General features: G+C 46.6%; 1 protein-coding gene across 1 annotated transcript; it reads right to left on the reverse strand.

The window, feature by feature from the left end:
* Positions 1–468: 468 nt before the first annotated feature.
* On the reverse strand, positions 469–14,715 carry si:dkey-174m14.3 (uncharacterized protein LOC563117 homolog). Its single transcript, XM_053614174.1, has 7 exons — positions 14,561–14,715; positions 7,584–7,771; positions 6,537–6,698; positions 5,825–5,891; positions 5,294–5,401; positions 3,599–3,679; positions 469–3,090 (listed from the first exon to the last, which is right to left on the reverse strand). Exons 2-7 carry the CDS (start codon positions 7,652–7,654, stop codon positions 1,831–1,833), a joined length of 1,749 nt encoding a protein of 582 aa, XP_053470149.1. The 5' UTR covers positions 7,655–7,771; positions 14,561–14,715; the 3' UTR covers positions 469–1,830.
* Positions 14,716–15,863: the final 1,148 nt, after the last annotated feature.

Consider the following 15,863-nt stretch of genomic DNA (forward strand, 5'->3'; position numbering starts at 1 on the left):
GGTAGGGGCTTCTAACGTCACGATGATTCTCTCTGAAATCAGAGTTTCATTCATCACAGATTTACTGAACAATAAATACAGCTAGGGGTAAAATACAATTTCACTCTCACTCTGAAAATTAACATGTGGTCTCCAGCCTTCTCTGTGTTGTAAAGCTTTTCGTAATCTCAGACCTCACACCACACCACACACTGTGTATCAAATCACAATTTCCAAAAAAAACAAATAAAAAAACCAAGATAGAACTGACTGCAAAAGCACAGCGGGTGGAGCTGGACCTGACCTGACTCCTCCTGTAACCCTCACCCCTAACTCTAATCCTTGGGATGACCTGCAATATGGAACAACACACTTCTCCAGCCTGAAAGTTGTCTCCACCCCCTGGATTTTTATTTTGACTCCACCCAGCTGGGAGGAGCTGACTCAGGTCTGACTCCACCCCCTAGTTCTGCAGTACTTGAAAAAACTTGAAATAAGTAGCGTTCACAAGCATTAATTCTGCTGTGGAAATGTCCAAGCTTCATATCAACCATAGAACATCATCATGACTTCGTCTCCACTGTAGAAAACAACACTGAGTAGAAACACAGAGAGAACACACAGTCGGGTCAGAAAATAGTCTGAGTGCACCACCGAGAGGCCTTCTGATCGGATAATATCACACGGACCTCAATCTGAAACGCTCGGCAACGATCTGATTCACTCACTGACTTTTTACACCAAGCACAGAAGTGATGTCATGAAGGTTGGTGTATCGGCATGCAAACAAGTCGTTGGTTGGTTTTGGATGTGTTATAGACACGCGCTTAAGGGCTCTTCACCCCCAACGCCAAACTTGCCAGTTTTGGAAATCTGATCACTGGTGAATCACGGTGATGGAGCGCGGTCCCTCACCTGACAGTTACAGCAATGCGTTTGGGTCTGCCTGGTTTTCATGGGCGGGGCTAGGGGGTGGAGTTACACAGTAAACTGTTTCAGCATTACGCTACTTAACTTCTTATACCCATATTGGGCCTCGTTTATCACATTGTATACGAACAACTTTAATCTTAAACGGTTGATAAAAGCCTTTACACAAGAAACATGGTGTTTATATCTACACTCCACTGTCGAGTTTAAACAGTTACACACCGGTTTAATAAACATTTCCTGAAACTCACTTCATATTAGTGACCTTAAAGAAAGCGATTCCAAAACAAATTGATAAATTAACACGACTAAGACGAGCCATTCGTTTAGGACAAAAGTAATGACTATAAAAGACAGAGTATTAGTGTTAGCTGACGCGCTGCAGTGGCTGAGCTGCATTAATGGAACATTCACTGTTTAGCCACCATTTTGTCATTTTGTCATTGTGTGGGCGTGGTAAATTAGCTGTGTTGTAAATGTGCTTCGTAACTTCAAAATCGTAATTTACAGCTGCTTAGTGTTCATCAACATACACGCATGCGTATGAACACAGTCAGCGAAACTTTTGTAAATCTGGTGGGAATATTTAGTTGGATTTGGCCACGAAAACATTTACGCACAACTTTACTAAAAGACTGATACATTTTTTTTATTAATGTAGCCCTAGTTTTAATAACATAATTCCAAAATTGTGCGTTCTGATTGGCTGAAATCAGTAGAAACAATAATACGCATCACACGTTATAACGGTTCTCAGTAGCGCACTCAGACGTGTGGCCCGAACTGAATAAAGTGAGATCAGGTCCTCAGATGATCAGAATAAAGTGGAGCAGATCTCTGCTGAGGTCCTTCTCGTTAAGTAAACATTTTGTTCTGTGTTAAATAAGGTTTCCAGTGTATTTGAGGAACCTCACAGGGTCCTCAGTTGAGCAGAGTGCCATAGAGCTGCGCTTTCGTTAGGCTGTCCTTCCTCGTCAGGCCCAGAGTGGTGAACGTTTGGTACTGTGATGCTGCCTGATTCTGAGGAGAACTCGTTTCCTGAGGAGAGGCGCTAATCCGGTCCGGCTGAAACGACTGCAGCTCAGCACCAATTTCCATGGATCCGATTTCCAGTGACTCATTGGAGCTGGTGGGACTCACGTCCACCTCCTCGTCCTCATATTGTTGCTCAAGTCCAGCCACCTGCTGCTCCACCTCCTGGTTCTCGTCCTCTGTGCTGTACAAGTGTGTATTCCGGAGATCAGCACTGGAGAATGGATCCAGCAGGGTGGTGCCGTGGTGCCGATAGGCGTCACTTCCCTCCTGGAAGCTGCTGTAGAGCGGGCCAAGCCGGATCTTGGCGGGTCGGACGGAGAAGTGCTGCTCGGAGAAGCTGTATGGTGAAGCGCGTCCGGCGCTGCAGAACGAATGAGCGCTGACGTCCTCTACACTCAACCGCCTCCATCGGCCAATCAGCACCTCCTGCTCCTCCTCTGGCTCCTCCTCCTCTTCTGGCACCAGAGCACTGCCACGCCGACTGTCACCGTAGTTGACGCTGGGTGAGGTGGATGGTGGGAGGGGCTCGTATGGCTCACTGTAGCATGACATTGCACCACTGTAGAGAGGAGAGCCGCCATTTTGGTAAGCGTGAGACGCACTGAAGGCACTCGGACTTTCTCTTTCCCAGGAATCGTCACTTTTGTGCTCATACTCAACACCGTCTCTCCACTCCATGTAGATCCCATGGTGTTGAGGCGAGGAGGTGGTGCTATAAGGAGGCTCGGCCCCTTTTTCTTCAGACCCGCCCCCACTAAAACTGGAGTAGGAGCTGGAGGCTCCACCCACAGAGGTGTTAAAATGAGGGAAGCGGTGCAGGTCAACACTGGGCCTGCGCTCGCGCCGCCGCTCGTCTGGGCAGTACAGCGCCGTGTCACTGCTGTAAACATCACACTTAGCCACGCCCCTCAAACCTAGACCCAGACGCTCGTCTCCGCTCACAGGTGTGCCAATCAGGAAGCCTGGGTGCTCGTGAGGCTCATGGAGCTCGTGACGTGTTGGACTTGGAGAACGTGACGCTTCCTCTGGTTTCTCCAAAACATTAGCCATGACAGAGGAGGGAATGGGGTCGGAATATGGCGAGCGACAGATCGGTGAGGAATCCTCGATGTGCAGGCTCAGACGCTCCAGAAAATCTGCTGGCAACTGAGAGAGAGAAGAAAAAAAGCATATTGGTTTACATTTAAATTACCTCTTAATGATACTGTTGTTTTCATCAAATAAGTAATAACGCTGTGTAGGAAAAAAAAACATCTTGGGCCCAGAGGCATTGATCCATTATTACACCGCTCACCAGCGTTCATCTGTTTCCATGGCAACAGCAGCAGAGTAAACCATATGTAATTAGTTAGCGGGACATTTCAGGCTAATTACAGTGTTCAATAATAAGCACTAAAGTCTGAAGTGTGTGTGTGTTTTTCAACAGCGGGAGAATAAAAGAGAAGGTTCAGTACGATCAGGAACATGGAGGAACATGTTTTTGATAATAAAACTGAATAAATGTCTATCTGCCTGTCGCTGCGTCCCAAACCGACCCGCCACTGCCCTAAATAAAGTAGTGTCACATTGCTTTATTGCACTATTTAGAGTAGAACTGTGTTCCTAACTCTGTGTGTGTGTGTGTGTGTGTGTGTGTGTGTGATAATAAACCCACCTCAGAGAGCTGAGCTCTGTACTGAGACTGATTACACTGCAGGAGCTGAGCTGCCAGGTTGCAGTCCTTCCTGTATATATCCTACACACAACACACAGGAAGTTACACAATCTCTCACACACACTTACACACATACTCTGCAGCTGGGGTATACTGAGAAATCCAGAAAAAATACACAATAGATAACACACAAGTAAGTGCCCCTTTGTAGCATGTTAAATAGTTATATCGGTTAGCTGATGGTCTGGTTATTATGTCTTATAAATATCTATTATTATTATTATTATTATTATTATTATTATTATCAGTAGTAGTAGTAGTTATTTGGTGTCTGGTGGTGATATTAGATGGGAGGACACCAACACATTATATTCCAAAGTCTCATTCATCATCATCATCAAAATCTGTAAGTTGCTCTGGATAGGGGTGTTTGTCTGGGGTGTTTGTCTGGGGTGTTTGTTAAATGCTGTAAATTATTACACTCGTTACAGTTAGCCCACAGCGTGACTTCATATTTTATTCTACCTTTTCTTCTTCCTCTTCTTCTTCTGGCGAGGATGTCTATGGCAGCTCATAGAACCATCTGGTAAAAAGTTGTGAAATTTGGTACAATGATTGTGGAGGGTCTAAGGAACATTCTCACCGAATTTGGGCCTAATTTACACATACATTGGTCATAACCTTTCAACTGTGTGTCCAAAATGTCAAAGCCACGCACCCCTGAATTCCCCGGGTCAAGACAAGAGCTGCAGCAGTAATGCCACCCTGCTGCCCATTTGTTTATCTAGATCTTTCTTCCTACAGTCAGAGAACTCCACCACTGTCTGTGCTCAAAACATACACATCATGAGTAAAACTACAAATTATTCTTCAATCTCTTTGCCTAAAGTTATGGCTCTGCTTCACTGTGATTGCTTATGCAAGAACTGTAGCGTGTGTGTGAATGTGCAGCTCACAGAGACCGGGTGCTTGGCCCCCAAAAACGTAGCTTGCAGTTTTAATTGTGTGTGTTTTTATTACGGCTGCGGGTAGTGCTGTTGCACTCAGTTTTTTAAAAATCCAAAAGAAACCTCTTTAAAACATTGTTAACCACAAATAAGACAATCTGGCTTCCAAATCAACTTATACTGTTTTTTTAAAAGACCCAATGATATGAGTCACCAATGGTAGTAGTAGCAGTGGTATTATTATTATTATTATTATTATTATTATTATTATTATTATTATTATTATTATTAATTGTGATACTAGTACTAGTCATTGAGATTAACACTGTCACATGATGCTGATCTGAATGATTCAGTACATCTCACTAGTTTGAAAAATAATGAAACTACATTTCTAAAAATTTTTAATTCATTCATTAATGAATTAATTTAATTAATTTCATCATGGGTGGATGTGTGTGTGTGTGTGTGTGTGTGTGTGTGTGCGCGTGTGTGTGTCTGTGTGTATTTGTGTGTGCATGTGTGTGTGTGCCTCTGTGTGTGTCTGTGTGTGTGTGTGTGTGTGTGTGAGTATTTGTGTGTATGTATTTGTGTGTGCGTGTGTGTATGTGTGTGTGTGTGTATTTGTGTGTGTGTGTGTGTGTATTTGTGTGTGTGTGTGTGTATTTGTGTGTGTGTGTGTGTGTGTGTGTGTGTATTTGAGTATGTGTGTGTGTGTATTTGAGTGTGTGTGTGTGGGTGTTCTTACATTGTCCTCTTTAAGCTTCTCGATGGTGATCTTTGCCTCCATCAGGTGTGTGTTAAGGACAATAATCTCATGACTGAGCGCTCGCTTCTCATCGTCATGATGTTGAGACTGAAACACACACACACATGAATTCAGTACATGTTAAAGACAAACTAGAGATAAAACACACACTGAGGTTTACACTGATAATGATAATGGTTTATGAAACCTCTGTGTGTGTGTGTGTGTGTGTGGGTGCGTGTGTGTGCGTATGTGTGTGTCTGTGTGTGTGTGTGTGTGTGTGTGTGTGTGGGTGCGTGTGTGTGCGTGTGTGTGTGTCTGTGTGTGTGTGTGTGTGTGTGTGTGTATGTGTGTGCGCATGCGTGTGTGTGTGTGTGTGTGTGTCTGTGTGTGTGTGTGTGTCTGTGTGTGTGTGTGTGTGTGTGTGTGTGTGTGTGTGTATGTGTGTGCGCATGCGTGTGTGTGTGTGTGTGTGTGTGTGTCTGTGTGTGTGTGTGTGTGTGTGTGTGTGTGTGTACGCACTTCACTCACAGTTCTGTGAATTTTGTCCTCCAGGTCCTGATTAATCCTCTGTAACGCTGAATAACTGCTCTGTATTCTGTAATAAAGCAAATCAGAAATCAAACACGGGCTGTGCTCCAATTCTGTGTCTCGCACTTCCCCTTATCCACTTCCCCTTTATTAAGTGCCCTAGGGCCATCTTTAGAACAATTGTGTTACATTATCAGCTCAAGTGAAGTGTGTTAAAGCATCATTAAAGTCACAGGAGCTTCATTGCTGTGTGTGTGTGTGTGTGTGTGTGTGTGTGTGTGTGTGTGAGTGTGTGTGTATGTGTGTGCGTGTGTGTGTATGTGTGCGTGTGTGTGTGCATGTGTATGTGTGCGTGTGGATGTGTGTGTGTGTGTGTGTGTGTGTGCGTGAGAGTGTGCGTGCGTGTGTGTTTGCGTGCATGCGTCTGTGTTTGTGCATTGCGTGTGCGTGCGTGCGTGTGTGTGTGCGTGTGGGTATGTATGTGCATGCGTGTGCGTGTGTGTTTGTGCATGCGTGCGTGCGTGTGTGTGTGCGTGTGGGTATGTGTGTGCATGCGTGTGCGTGTGTGTGTGTGCATGCGTGTGCGCGCGTGTGTGTGCGTGCATGTGTGCGTGTGTGTGTGTGCGTGCGTGTGCGTCCGTGTGTGTGTGCGTGCGTGTGTATGCGTGTGCGTGTGTGTGTATGCGTGTGTGTGTGTGTGTGTGTGCCGTACCTCCTCAGTTTATCAGTGAACTTGTCGAGTTCCTCTTGAGCTCTGCGCAGTTCGGTCTCGAGGTACTGCCTCGTGGAGTCAAACTCACTCTCTAACAGCTCCAGCTTCTGAGTGGTGAAGGACAAACGCTTCCTCAGATCCTCCTTCTGCTCCTGTAGAGAGCTACACACACACACACACACACACACAGTTCATAAATAAATAAACTGCACTGACAATTTCCTGATCTAGCACTCTAGAGCACTTCCTGGTTTATCTTTCGAGAACACTTCCTTGTTCACTATTCTAGAGAGTTCTAGAACCCTGTACTGGGAGTTAGCATGTTAGCATGTTAGCGATACTGCTCAGTGTGTAAATGTGAGAGGTTTGAGCTTCACCGTGTTTCTGAGGAGCTCAGTACTGATGGACAGATGGAGAGAGAATGTGCATCAAGCAGTACCAAACACACACACACACACACACACACACACACACTGGTTTTTCCTGCAGGTCCACAGTCTCTGTGAGATTCACACATTATTATGAGTGTAAGTCATAGTGAATCAGTGGTGTGTTTTCTAATCTCACAGGCACACACACACACAAACACACAAACACACACACACACACCTCGCAGCACAGACACTGTGTGAACATCCACGCTAATGTGTTTAGGCTAACTTCCACTTCAAAGCGATGCTAAAAGAGAAGTGTTTTTTCCATCAGTGCTTCTCATTATTCACCTGTTCATCATCCAGCACTGAGGGTGTGTCCATGCTGATACACACACACACACACACACACACACACACTTCTCTATTCTTGGCATTCAGTTCTCAGTGTAGTTCTGTTGTAGCGTGTACGAGAGAAACTGGATGTATTTGAAAACATCCTGTCACATGATCACAGATAACACATCTAATATTAATAACAACAACAACAACAACAACAACAACAGTAGTATTACTGTCTCACTTCTCTGTCTCACTCTCTCAGTGTCTCAACTCTGCTCTGTCTCACTCTCTCAGTGTCTCAACTCTGCTCTGTCTCACTCTCTCAGTGGCTCACCTTTTCTTCTGGTGCTTACAGCCGGCCCGTGAGCTTTTCAGGCCGGTTTTGCCGATGTAGATCTTCTTCATGGTGTGTGTGTGTGAACATCAGCTCTCATGTAGATGTGTACAGCAGCTCCTGGTGTTTATCTCTCTTGCTCTCTGTGGAGTGTGCTACAGAATCGCTGTGGGATCTCTGTGACCACCCTGCAGACAGACAGACAGACCGACAGACAGACAGAGAACCATCAATGTTCTGCTCACACTCATCTGATGTTCTTCATGTAGTGTAAATGAGATGGAACTGAGAGGTGAGAGGAGAACTAATAATACTGTACACACACACACACACACACACACACACACACACTCACACTCTGTATTGGTTCTTCTGACTGTCCAGATGGTGGGAGTTGTGAATGTGTCTCACTGCAAATGAGTGTGAGTCATTACTGCCTGTAGACAGAGAGAGAGAGAGAGACAGATTCCTCCTTCACTCGTCTCTCAGTGTAGACAGATCATCTCCCAGGAAACCCCTTAACTACAGAAAACCAGAGAGTGTGACTCACACACACACACACACACACACTCTTACACAGGAGTTTGTCCGTCGATTTTGACGAAGACCGAAGTTTCCATTTCCGACTCCATTATGGAAAACACAAACTGGGACTCCACTTGCGCGTAATTGGATTAAAGTGAGGAAGACTTGCGCAGTATCGGCCGCACTCTCACTTCCCAGTGACAAGACTGAGTCAAGACGACTGAAGATGGCCCCCGGGCGCAGTGATTCATACACCCACTCACACACCCACTCATACACCCATTCATACACCCATTCATACACTATGGATACTTTGGACATGCCAATCAGCCTACCATGCATGTCTTTGGACTGGGGGAGGAAACCGGAGTACCCGGAGGAAACCCCCTCAGCACGGGGAGAACACGCAAACTCCACACACAGAGGGCCACGGAGGTAATCAAACCCTCAACCCTGGAGGTGTGAGGCGAACGTGCTAACCACTAAACCACTGTGCACAACACACACAGACACACACTCACACACACTCTCTCTCTCTCTCTCTCTCTCTCTCTCTCTCTCTCTCTCTCTCTCTCTCTCTCTCTCACACACACACACACACACACACACACACACACTCTTTCTCTCTCACACACATGCACATACACAAACACACAGTTTTAACAAGGGAAGCAAAACCTTCACAATGAAAAAGAGAGCGAGATAGACAGACAGACAGATAGACAGAGACAGACAGACAGATAGACAGACAGACAGTAGTCAGATTTGCATGAGTCAGCATACAGAGAGGAGGTGCAGAGCCAACAACCTGTCTCTGAACGTGGACAAAACAAGAGATGGTTGTTGACTTCAGGACAGCATGGAGCGACCGCTCTGCACTGAACATCGACGGCTCCGTGGAGATCATCAAGAGCACCAAATTCATCACCTGGTCCCTCAACACCAGCGCCATAAAAAAGAAAGCCCAGCAGCATCTCTACTTTCTGAGAAAACTGAAAAAAGTCCATCTCCCACCTCCCATCCTCACCACATTCTACAGAGGAACCATTCAAAGCATCCTGAGCAGCTGCATCAGATAGTGAGGACATCTGAGAAGATCACTGGGGTCTCTCTTCCCTCCATCATAGACATTTACACCACATGCTGCATCCGCAAAGCCACCAGCATTGTGGATGACCGCACACACCCCTCACACATCCCACACACACCCCTCACACACCCCTCACTCACCCCTCACACACCCGCCACACATCCCACACACACCCCTCACTCACCCCTCACACACCCGCCACACATCCCTCACACACCCCTCACTCACCCCTCACACACCCGCCACTCACCCCTCACTCACCCCACACACACCCCACACACACCCCTCACACACCCCTCACTCACCCCTCACACATCCCACACACACCCCTCACACATCCCACACACACCCCTCACTCACCCCTCACTCACCCCACACACACCCCTCACACACCCCTCACACACCCCTCACTCACCCCTCACACATCCCACACACACCCCTCACACACCCCTCACTCACCCCACACACACCCCTCACACACCCCTCACACACCCCTCACACACCCCACACACACCCCTCACACACCCCTCACTCACCCCTCACACATCCCACACACACCCCTCACTCACCCCTCACACATCCCACACACACCCCTCACACACCCCTCACACACCCCTCACTCACCCCTCACACACCCGCCACTCACCCCTCACTCACCCCACACACACCCCTCACACACCCCTCACTCACCCCTCACACATCCCACACACACCCCTCACTCACCCCTCACACACCCCTCACACACCCCTCACACATCCCACACACACCCCTCACTCACCCCTCACTCACCCCTCACACACCCCTCACTCACCCCTCACACACCCGCCACACATCCCACACACACCCCTCACTCACCCCTCACTCACCCCACACACACCCCTCACACACCCCTCACACACCCCTCACACACCCCTCACACATCCCACACACACCCCTCACACACCCCTCACACACCCCTCACTCAGCCCTCACGCACCCCTCACGCACCCCTCACACACTCCACACACACCTCTCACACACCCCTCACACACCCCTCACTCACCCCTCACACATCCCACACACACCCCTCACACACCCCTCACTCACCCCACACACACCCCTCACACACCCCTCACACATCCCTCACTCACCCCTCACACATCCCACACACACCCCTCACTCACCCTTCACACATCCCACACACACCCCTCACACACCCCTCACACACCCCTCACTCACCCCTCACACACCCGCCACTCACCCCTCACTCACCCCACACACACCCCTCACACACCCCTCACACACCCCTCACTCACCCCTCACACATCCCACACACACCCCTCACTCACCCCTCACACACCCCTCACACACCCCTCACACATCCCACACACACCCCTCACTCACCCCTCACTCACCCCTCACACACCCCTCACTCACCCCTCACACACCCGCCACACATCCCACACACACCCCTCACTCACCCCTCACTCACCCCACACACACCCCTCACACACCCCTCACACATCCCTCACACACCCCTCACACATCCCACACACACCCCTCACACACCCCTCACACACCCCTCACTCAGCCCTCACGCACCCCTCACGCACCCCTCACACACTCCACACACACCTCTCACACACCCCTCACTCACCCCTCACACATTCCACACACCCCCCTCACACACCCCTCACACACCCCTCTCACACACTCTTCACCCTCCTGCCATCTGGAAAAAGGTACAGAAGCATTCGGGCCTCACGGACCGACTGTGTAACAGCTTCTTCCCCCAAGCCATCAGACTCCTCAGTATTGCATTTCTTGCTGCTACTGTATTTATACAAACATAGTAATTTATTGTCACTATTATACACTTTACTTCGCTGCTACTGCAATAACTGCTATGTCCATATTTGGTATAAGCTAATTTGCTGAATTCTGTGTTACAGCATGTTATGTTTATATTCACAGCAGTTTTATTATATTGTTATTCTTCTGCACTTCCTGTTATATCAGACACTTCCACCCTACCACTGTGTACTGTTCAGCGCTACACTGTCACTTACTGTACCGATTGTCCTGGTTTAGTAGTTACTGTACTGTCCTGTGGTGATACAACATGTCTTCACGTGCACTTTGTGTAAGAATGTTTGCAGATCTTATTTAGTTCTGTGTCTCATGTAGTGTGTGTGTTGTTTTATGTAGCAGCGTGCTCCTGGAGGAACGTTGTTTGTTTCACTGTGTACTGTACCAGCTGTGTACGGCTGAAACAACAATAACAAACCACTTGACTTGACTTGGTGTTAATCTGTTCTTCCCTAACCCCCATGTTTTGTGTATTTCTGTGGCCTAAACCCATGTGTGTGTCTCTGAGGTTCTACAGAAAGTGGAATGACTGCTGGGAAAGATCAGCCAGCATCCAGTCGGAGAAACAAAGAGAAGGAGAGGTTCTGCGGAAAATTGCGGAGTTTCCTTGATTTTGTGTTAATTTCTGCCATTGCAAAATCACAAAATCCTGGAGGAACTGCTTGAGAACTCTGTCCATGTTCCAGTGTTGATGGGTTCTGTAAGTGATGCTTATCTCCAGAATTATCTTTTGTGAAACACGTTGTGTGAAGCTAACTGTTTTAGCAATATGGTGATCGAAACACAGCTGAAACAGTCATGAGTGACAGAAAGAGGACACAAAGACAGATGATCCTGCACGACTAAAGAGAGTGAGATGAGAAATGTGATTACTCAGAGACATGGTTTATCTGGAGGAGTGAATATTTTATGGATAAAGTGATGAATCAAGTTGAAGTTTATCTGTAAGCGTAGCAGATGAGCGCTGGATCAGATTATCCTTCACATCGTGAGCATGTTTTCTTTACAGCAGAGCGCATTGAATTAACACACACTGACGGTATTTTATTAATTCAACTGATCAGTAATTAAAAGTGTGATAAAATCTCGTACATCTCTCAACATATTATGATTTCATCACCTCGATTTAGTGTCTCTTGTCTTCAGTAAGTTGCATACGAGTAAATGTCAGAGTTCGATGTAAAATAACAGTGTGCGCTGGATCAAGTGCTGTTCTATTCTGTGTGCTGCTGAACAATGAGTGTGGAAGCCATTTTCTTAAATTAAACCAGTGATTAATGGGATTAATTACAATTACTATTATTATTATTATTATTATTATTATTATTATTATTATTATTATTATCATTATTATTATTATTATTATTATTATTATTATTATTATTATTCATGCAGTAATATATCTGTGATAAAGGATAAATCTCACTCAGATATCATCATATTAGTCTTTTTCCCCTTTTTACCCTTGGTGGTGTTAAAACTACAGGCAGTTGATTTTAATCATCTGAATGTGGAGCTCAGAAAGTCTACTTAAGCAGCTGCCTAACCCGACAGTATACAAGACTTAATAATCAGGAGTTCATCTGTGTAGATACAGTAGATAGATAGATAGATAGATAGATAGATAGATAGATAGATAGATAGATAGTGTACTGCCATGTTTAACAATGCTAACACACACACAGACACACACAAACATGCAAACACTCACTGAATGCACACAGAACGCTAACCCTAAGAAAATGCTAAAAACTCACAATGCATACTAACACACTGGAACCAAAGAGACACCAAAGGCTATTATTATTATTATTATTATTATTATTATTGTTATTATTATTATTGTTGTTGTTGTTGTTGTTGTTTTAAACAGTACATTTAAACAGTAATTCTGATAATACACTACAGACATTTCTGGAAGTTTCATCATACAGGAGGCCCTGGAGGAGGTCACGGCCCTGTTGGAGGTGCTGGTTGTGTGGCTAAATGGTTGTAGCGGTATCACACACACACACACACACACACACACACACTCGTGCAAAAAAATCCAACTCTCAGATGAAGTGATCTACCTTTTCAAAATCTGAGGATGGAGTGTTGTGTATATATAAAGAAGGGATGGTGGAGTAATGTCAGAAGGATGGGGGATGATGGATGGAAGTATAAATGTAAGATGAAGGGATGGTGGAGTAATGTCAGAAGGATGGGGGATGATGGATGGAAGTATAAATGTAAGATGAAGGGATGGTGGAGTAATGTCAGAAGGATGGGGGATGATGGATGGAAGTATAAATGTAAGATGAAGGGATGGTGGAGTAATGTCAGAAGGATGGAGGGATGATGGATGGAAGTATAAATCTAAGATGAAGGGATGGTGGAGTAATGTCAGAAGGATGGGGGATGATGGAGGGAAGTATAAATGTAAGATGAAGGGATGGTGGAGTAATGTCAGAAGGATGGGGGATGATGGAGGGAAGTATAAATGTAAGATGAAGGGATGGTGGAGTAATGTCAGAAGGATGGGGGATGATGGATGGAAGTATAAATGTAAGATGAAGGGATGGTGGAGTAATGTCAGAAGGATGGGGGATGATGGAGGGAAGTATAAATGTAAGATGAAGGGATGGTGGAGTAATGTCAGAAGGATGGGGGATGATGGAGGGAAGTATAAATGTAAGATGAAGGGATGGTGGAGTAATGTCAGAAGGATGGAGGGATGATGGATGGAAGTATAAATCTAAGATGAAGGGATGGTGGAGTAATGTCAGAAGGATGGGGGATGATGGAGGGAAGTATAAATGTAAGATGAAGGGATGGTGGAGTAATGTCAGAAGGATGGGGGATGATGGAGGGAAGTATAAATGTAAGATGAAGGGATGGTGGAGTAATGTCAGAAGGATGGAGGGATGATGGAGGGAAGTATAAATGTAAGATGAAGGGATGGTGGAGTAATGTCAGAAGGATGGAGGGATGATGGAGGGAAGTATAAATGTAAGATGAAGGGATGGTGGAGTAATGTCAGAAGGATGGAGGGATGATGGAGGGAAGTATAAATCTAAGATGAAGGGATGGTGGAGTAATGTCAGAAGGATGGAGGGATATGTGAATAATTGAGGGCTGGTGTTATGATGGAGATGATGAAAGAATGATTGAAGGATGGAAGGTATGCTAGAGGGATGATGGATGTTGGAGGAATGATAGGAGTGATTATAGGAAGGATGGAGAGAAAATCAAGGGCTGATGGAAGGATAGCGGGATGACAGAAAAATTATGGAAGGGTGGAGAGATTGACTTGTTACACATTCTTCACAAATAAATTTAAGTTAAAACATGGATGGATGAAAGAATGACGGAGGGATGAAGGACCAATGATGAACGGATGATGGAGCGATGAGAAGAGAATCCTGCGTGCTGAAAATGAAGAGCTGGGGAAACCCCTCTGCAGATACATCTATCTCATAAACATTCAGAAATAGATAGATAGATAGATAGATAGATAGATAGAAGTGCTTACCTTCTGCTTTGCATGTTTTCATCTGAAGTCTGGAGGATTAAACGAGGAAATGAAACACAGACAGAATCTTCACTGCACAGAACGATGCATACTCTCTCCTGCTGTCTCTCTCTATCTCTCTAGCTTTCTGTTTTTCTCTCTCTATCTGTGTGTGTGTGTGTGTGTGTGTGTGTGTGTGTGTGTGTGTGTGTGTATGAGGAAGGCAGATGAAGTGAGAGGTGTGGAAACGTTTGTCGTTGCAACACTGCAGATACACAGCAACTCCCTCCATCATCCCCTCACCCAGAGAGAGAGAGGGGAGGGGGGGGGTAGGGAGACAGATGGGGGAGGAGGAGTGAGAGAGAGTGAAAGAGAGAGGAGGAAGTTAGACAATGAGAGGGGAAGTGAGAGAATGAGACAGATGGGGAAGCGAGGAGGAAGAGGGGGATTGAGAGAGTGAGACAGAGGGGGAAGTGAGGGGGAGAGGGGGATTGAGAGAGAGTGAGACAGAGGGGGAAGTGAGGGGGAGAGGGGGATTGAGAGAGAGTGAGGGAGAGGGGGATTGAGAGAGAGTGAGACAGAGGGGAAAGTGATGGGGAGAGGGGGATTGAGAGAGAGTGAGACAGAAGGGGAAGTGAGAGAATGAGAGAGGGATTGAGAGAGAGTGAGGGAGAGGGGGATTGAGAGAGTGAGACAGAAGGGGAAGTGAAGGGGGAGAGGGGGATCGAGAGAGAGTGAGACAGAGGGGGAAGTGACGGGGAGAGGGGGATTGAGAGAGAGTGAGACAGAAGGGGAAGTGAGAGAATGAGAGAGGGATTGAGAGAGAGTGAGGGAGAGGGGGATTGAGAGAGTGAGACAGAAGGGGAAGTGAAGGGGGAGAGGGGGATCGAGAGAGAGTGAGACAGAGGGGGAAGTGACGGGGAGAGGGGGATTGAGAGAGAGTGAGACAGAAGGGGAAGTGAGAGAATGAGAGAGGGATTGAGAGAGAGTGAGGGAGAGGGAGATTGAGAGAGAGTGAGGGAGAGGGGGATTGAGAGAGAGTGAAGGAGAGGGGAATTGAGAGAGAGTGAGACAGAGGGGAAAGTGATGGGGAGAGGGGGATTGAGAGAGAGTGAGACAGAAGGGGAAGTGAGAGAATGAGAGAGGGATTGAGAGAGAGTGAGGGAGAGGGGGATTGAGAGAGAGTGAGGGAGAGGGGGATTGAGAGAGAGTGAGGGAGAGGGGGATTGAGAGAGAGTGAGACAGAGGGGGGAGTGAGGGGGAGAGGGAGATTGAGAGAGAGTGAGGGAGAGGGAGATTGAGAGAGAGTGAGGGAGAGGGAGAT

Source organism: Ictalurus furcatus, chromosome 25, assembly GCF_023375685.1.
Source record: "Ictalurus furcatus strain D&B chromosome 25, Billie_1.0, whole genome shotgun sequence".
Classification (NCBI taxonomy): Eukaryota; Metazoa; Chordata; class Actinopteri; order Siluriformes; family Ictaluridae; genus Ictalurus; species Ictalurus furcatus.

Coding starts and splice junctions, on each gene's coding strand:
- si:dkey-174m14.3 (XM_053614174.1), bottom strand. CDS start 7,654: ATGAAGAAGATCTACATCGGCAAAACCGGCCTGAAAAGCTCACGGGCC. Junction 5,402..5,824: donor AGGACAAAATTCACAGAACT/GTGAGTGAAGTG, acceptor TGTGTGTTTCAG/TCTCAACATCATGACGATGA. Junction 3,680..5,293: donor AGAAGCTTAAAGAGGACAAT/GTAAGAACACCC, acceptor TGTTGTGTGTAG/GATATATACAGGAAGGACTG.